Raw genomic sequence first — 6,046 nt, forward strand, 5'->3', positions numbered from 1 at the left:
TTTCAATATAAAAAAATCTTTATTCAACGAATTCCACACAATTCTCATTCAACGCAGTCAAGCCCATAAAGTGACCAAAAGTCTTGGGAAAAGCAAATATCTGTCATAAACGTTTCGTTAAAATGGGAGTAAAGTCAGTCATGGTGAGAAGTGTTCGCATCAAATATTCACATTCCATCCTTAACTCGAATGTACAATGCGTGAAAACACACCATTGGGTTCTCGGCCATCACCCAGTGCATCATGGAAGCCTTCTTCTCTCCTTCGCTTAGCCAATGCTGCCAGGGACTTGAATGTCTTTGGTTCATATATGGCCAAATCCGAAAGGACTTTCCTGTTCAACTCCACCTGACACTATTGAACACAGAACAAACATTTCAGTTAGCAGAAAGGGACCTCATACAATTTCCAAAGTAGCTTTTTGTTTGAAGTCTTAGGATATAAATGACTTATTAAAACGCAGTCCTGCTCAATACATGTAAAGTATTTTCCAAAACGCAGTAAGTCGCCATAGTCCTACCAGGTCATTGGGATACCCACTCACTGGAGATAGAGGGAGAGAGTGAGAGAGACAGACAGACAGAGAGAGGCAGAGAGAGAGAGAGAGAGAGGCAGAGAGAGAGAGGCAGAGAGAGAGAGAGAGAGAGAGAGAGAGAGAGAGAGAGGCAGAGAGAGAGAGAGAGCGAGGCAGACAGAGAGAGAGAGAGAGAGAGAGAGAGAGACAGAGTGTGAGCTGGTAGTGGTTTAACCAGAGGATGACCATGCCTCAGGAGGGGAAAGATTGCGAAGGAGAGTCTCCCACGGTAACCTCAGCTGGTGCAACAATTTGTTGATGAAGCCACACTAGTTAGGCATGTTCAGTTCATTGTGATACTCAATTTAGAAATACACAGAAAAGGTCCATGTCAAGCCTGGTCAAACACCAACATTATACCGCTGATCATTTCGGAAAGTTGCTAACAATCCTGGTCTTTGACCTTTGACAGCACTACTCTCAAACCTTGTCTCTGCTTCAGCAGCCATCAGGCAGACTACACTCTGGGCCATTTTCTGGCAACACCTTTGGCAACTTACTATTTATGTTTGTTCGCTGAGCCCTGTAACATATCCACCTCAGAGAGTGAGCAGCTCACGTTGATGCTCTCGAGAGAACAATGGATACGCAAGAAGGAACTGAATGTATTGATTTGTGGTTCTGCTCTTCACCGTCATTTCTAAGCTGCAACTGGGAATTCCTTTAGCGAGATCTATTTTTTTTTCTCCAAAATGTTAATACACAAGATGGAACAAAATAAGTGATCGTTCCTGCTCTGCTATTGACTTTAGCTTTCCTGCACTCTGTTGGACTTCACATGGCAGAAAGATGAACCACTTACAGACTTCGTATTTTCATGGTGCCCCTACTAAAGCTTTTCAAAAGAAAGAAAATTGTTTTATTTTGCAAACAGAAAGCCTTTTGCTCTCCAAACAGTGGTTGTGGCAATGCCCAGCAAGATCCTAAAGCAGCAACTTGGAATAATGATTTTTTGAATACAAAAACAAACAGTGACTGTTGGCCAAAGCACTGGGAGATCTCCCACACTGGTCTTCAGTCCTGTCAGCTGGGGTTGCCTGACACCACATGCAAAAGTCAATGCCTCTGATGTGTCCTCAACTGAAGTGGCAGCTAGATTGTGTGTTCAAGTCCTGAATGGGCCTAGCGTCCACAAGGTGCCTGCAACCAACAGAATCAAATGTAATATACAGTGCCAGAGACTATGACCTCAATTAAATTTAACTTGTTGACCCTTGAAAGTCAGTCAGGTCCGTTTAGACAAGCAACCTCACCTTAACCAGGTTACTGATCAACATGGGGTACTTCAGTCCATGCTCCCGGGAGGCAGCTGCTATCCTGTTTATCCAAAGCTGAAACAGAACAAAACATTTTTCAAGATCTCCTTTTAACTGGGTTAATACAGGATGTTTAGGATAGGTACATTTTCAATAGAAATCAGGTGAATCATCTTCCTATTTGTAAAAGAACTGTAGATGCCGGAAATCAGAAAAAAAACAGAAATTGCTGGAGAAACTCAGCATGGCTGGCAGCATCTGTTCTGAGGAAGTGTCACTGGACCCGAAACGCTGACTCTTGATTTCTCTCCACAAATGCTGCCAAGCCAGCTGAGCTTTTCCAGAATTTGTTTTTGTACTTGCCTACTTGTGCCCGTTCTGATGATTTAAAATACAGCATCTCCATAACTTGGGTTTGGGTTCACTCTCTCTTGCAGTCAATAGTTCAGGTTTGTAAATATGTTAAAGTGGGGCGGCTTTGTGCAACAGGTGGGTTAGGGCAGCTGGGGGTGAGCAATAAATGAAAGTCTAGTGCACTTCCTATTAACCTCCAAACAGCAGCCCACTTAAAACATAATTACCAGGAACAATACTTAACAGTTACCCGCTGAGGACAGGCAAGGTGGGACTCTAGGGGAGGGGATAACTAACCACAATGAGCCAAGAAAGGGAAGGATAGTACCAGATTGAAAGAAAAAAATATAACATGGCAAAGTGATAAACAAGAGGTTTCAGAAAGCTCTAAAAACGACCAGACAAAAAGAAAATACACAGAGGGCAAACAAGCAAATAATATAATAACAAACAATTAGAGTTTCTGTAAATTTATGAAAAGCACAATAGAGACCAAAGCAAACATACTCCTTTAAAGAATGAGGCTGGGAAAATAATAATGAGGAAAGGGCAAATGGAAAAGCAGTTGAAGAAGTACTTTGCATCAGTTTTCACAGGGTGGACATTAACATCATTCCAAAATTACTAAATAATCACAGAGTTAAATGTGGGAGGAGGAGGTGGAAGACTCAGGCAAACAAATAGGGCAAAAGGCCAATATGTTCACTGGCCCTGATGGGTTGCTTTGTAGGATTTTAGAAGAAATAACAACAGACATTGTGGATGCTCTGGTAGTAATCTTCCAAGAACCTTTAGATTCGGGAAAGTCCCAGACAATTGGAAAACTACCAATATAGTACCTTTATTACAGGGATGAAGACAACTGTATGAACTAGTTCTTGCTCTGTTATTCTGAAGGTCTACCACTGCGTGTGAACTCAACTCTTGATCATGATCCTAAAGTATTTAAGAGAGGCTGTTTGACCTGAAGCCTCACAGTTCACCACCTTCCCATTCAAACAGCCTCCTGATTGTATTTACTCAAACCTTCCCAATTGTACAGATGACCGAACCTCAAATTTGTTCACACGGACCCCTTCTCTCCCCACGGGCCTGGTCCAGCCACTTGCAGACTGTGACCATGACTCGCCCAGTACGACTTGCCGATCTTTAGCAGAACCACATCAGTTTCTACGGCCCTCGGAGGGCTGCCTGCCTGTCGGGGTTCACTCGACTGCCCAGGCCCAGTACGTGCGGCCACCCCTGGTCTGCCCCGCCTGCCCGTTTACCGTCCTCATGTTCCGCTTCTTGAGTGTCCTGGCCCTGGTGGAATAGAGGAAGGCTCTCCGCACCGCCCGCAGAGCCAGGCTGTAACATCGGTTCTTCCTGCCTCGGAAATGCTGCGGAAAAAGAAAGGCCCTCATGAGAATCGGGGTCTCAATGACATGGGAAAGGCCCCGGGACAGCCAGAGGCATCCATGAGGAGGTCTCAGGTGCCGGACGATAATTCGACTCTCTCATCCACACCCGCTCGGCCAGGAGCCGATGCCGTTTCCTTCGGCCTCTCTCACCCGGGCATGTTTCAACACCTCCTGGACCCGCCAATAGCGGTCAGGCCCTCGGCTCCGGATCCAGCGGGACAGCGACAGAAAAACCATTGGTGGCTCCGGTACCCTCCGCTTCTCGCCAGACTCGGCCTCCTCTAACACACCGGGGGGTAATGGGCCTCAGTGAGCTCCACCTCCAGGTGGGAGGAACCTCAGCTCCTGCATCAAGCCGCAGCCTTTAAAAAATGGCATCACTCCTTTACAATGCGATGTGTTTCTTTTAGAACACGGTGTATTTCCTTCAGAACACCGTGTATCTGTTTTAGAACGCTGTGTATCTGTTTTAGAACACGGTGTATTTCCTTCAGAACACCGTGTATCTGTTTTAGAACGCTGTGTATCTGTTTTAGAACACGGTGTATTTCCTTCAGAACACCGTGTATCTGTTTTAGAACGCAGCGTGACTCCTCTAGAACGTGGTGTATCTCCCTTGAAATATACAGTTTAAAAACTTTATTCCACTCCTCTTGATATTTTAACTAAGCCAGCGGTTCCAATAGAGCTCCAGATCCCTGTTCAAGCACTCATTGAGCCCTGACCACATTCTGGCGATAATAATGAAGTGTTCTGCATCAGAACTGGCACCCCCACCCTAGTTCCAAGCTGTTCCAGTAAAGCTACAGCAGTGGCATTCCCCACAATGTGAAAAGTTGCCTGAATATGTTCCATCCACAAAAAGCAAGTCAAATCCAGCCTGAGAATTACTGCCTCACCCATCGATTTTCAGTCATCAGCCAAATGATGGAAGGTGTCATTGGCAGTGCTATCAAGGCACACTTCCTTACCGGCTCGGTGATGCTCCGTTTCGGTTCCCCCAGGGCCACCAGATCTTGACCATTGCAGCCGTGGTTCAAAATTGTCAAAAGAGCTGAATTCTGAAAGTGAGTTGAGAGTGATGGCCCTTGACATCAAGGCAGCATTTCATTGAGTGTGACATCAAGGAGTCTTGGCACAACTGGAGTCAATGAGAATTGGGAAAAGTTTTCTGCTAGTTGGGGTCATATCTACCACAAAGGAAGATGGTCATGATTCTTGGAGGTCAATCATCTCAGCTCTTCAGAAGTCTCTTGGGATTGAGTCCTCAATCCAAACCTCCTCAGCTGTTTGATTAATGACCTTACTTCCATTGGAAGGTCAGAAGTGAAGTTGTTCATTAATGATTGCACAATGTTCCACACCATCCTCAGATGTGGAGGTAGTTTGTGTCCGTGTCCAGCAAGGCCTCGATAATATCCATGCTTGGAACAATAATAAGTAGTAAATATCACTACACAAGTGACAGGCAATGACTGTTTTCAAAAAGAAAGAATCTAACCCTCTCCCCTTGACATTCAGTGGCATTATAATTGCTGAACCCCCCATTGTCAACATCCTGGAGATTACCTTTGATTAGAAACCAAACTGGACCAGCCGCATCAATATTGTGGCTACAAGGACAGGTCAGGAGCTGGGAAGTTTAAAGCACGTGACTCACCTCCTGAATTTCTAATGTTCACAAAGTACAAGACAGAGTTCAGGAGTAGATGAGGGCAGCTCCAGCAAAACTCAAGGTGATTGACACTGTCCAGGACAAAGCAGCCTGCTTGACTGGAACCACATCTACCATCTTTAACATTCACTCCGTCCACTACTGGCATCAAGTGGCAGCTGTGTGTACCATTTATAAGGTGCACCGCAAGAACTCACCAAGGCTCCTTTATCACTGTTCCTTCACTGTAGTTAAAATCCTGGAACTTTCTTCCCGACAGTACTGTTGGTGTACTTACGTTCCAGGAAGGAAGTCCACTACCTAGCCAGCTATGCCTACTTTCTTGAAAGAATTAAAAAAGGATGTACATAGCATACATACAGTGTACATAGCATACATACATACATACATTCTGCCCAACAAGTCCACACTGACTCTCTAAAGAGTGTCCCGCTCAGACTCACCCCCCACCTTATCTCTTATCTCTGTAACCTGGTATCCCCGTGGCTAATCCACCTAACCTACACATCCCTGGACACCTTGGGCAATATAGCATAGCCAATCCACCCTAACCTGCACATCTTTGGACTATAGGAGGAAATCAGAGCAGCCAGAGGAAACCGACACAGACACAGGGAGAATTTGAAAACTCCACACAGGAAGTCGCTTGAGATCGGAATCGAACCAGGGTCCATGGGCTGTGAGGCAGCAGTGCCCACCATTGAGCCACCGTGTTGCCCTGTTTTGCTTAAAAAAAAATTCTTTAAAAATGCTAAAGAAAAGTCACCTTGTGTAATAAGCAGATTGA

At 45.2% G+C, this 6,046-nt stretch overlaps 1 protein-coding gene across 1 annotated transcript; it reads right to left on the reverse strand.

Annotated features, from left to right (window-relative positions):
- On the reverse strand, nt 1-3,902 carry mrpl20 (mitochondrial ribosomal protein L20). Its single transcript, XM_072586498.1, has 4 exons — nt 3,735-3,902; nt 3,453-3,563; nt 1,828-1,905; nt 1-354 (listed from the first exon to the last, which is right to left on the reverse strand). The coding sequence occupies exons 1-4, from the start codon at nt 3,819-3,821 to the stop codon at nt 181-183; spliced, it is 450 nt and encodes a 149-aa protein (XP_072442599.1). The 5' UTR covers nt 3,822-3,902; the 3' UTR covers nt 1-180.
- Nucleotides 3,903-6,046: the final 2,144 nt, after the last annotated feature.

The sequence above is a fragment of the Chiloscyllium punctatum genome, chromosome 16 (assembly GCF_047496795.1).
Source record: "Chiloscyllium punctatum isolate Juve2018m chromosome 16, sChiPun1.3, whole genome shotgun sequence".
Classification (NCBI taxonomy): Eukaryota; Metazoa; Chordata; class Chondrichthyes; order Orectolobiformes; family Hemiscylliidae; genus Chiloscyllium; species Chiloscyllium punctatum.

Excerpts from the sequence above, each read along its gene's own strand:
- mrpl20 (XM_072586498.1), bottom strand. The coding sequence starts at position 3,821 with ATGGTTTTTCTGTCGCTGTCCCGCTGGATCCGGAGCCGAGGGCCTGAC. Across the intron at positions 3,564-3,734 it reads AGGTGTTGAAACATGCCCGG|CATTTCCGAGGCAGGAAGAA; the intron begins GTGAGAGAGGCC and ends CTTTTTCCGCAG. Across the intron at positions 1,906-3,452 it reads AGAAGCGGAACATGAGGACG|CTTTGGATAAACAGGATAGC; the intron begins GTAAACGGGCAG and ends GTTCTGTTTCAG.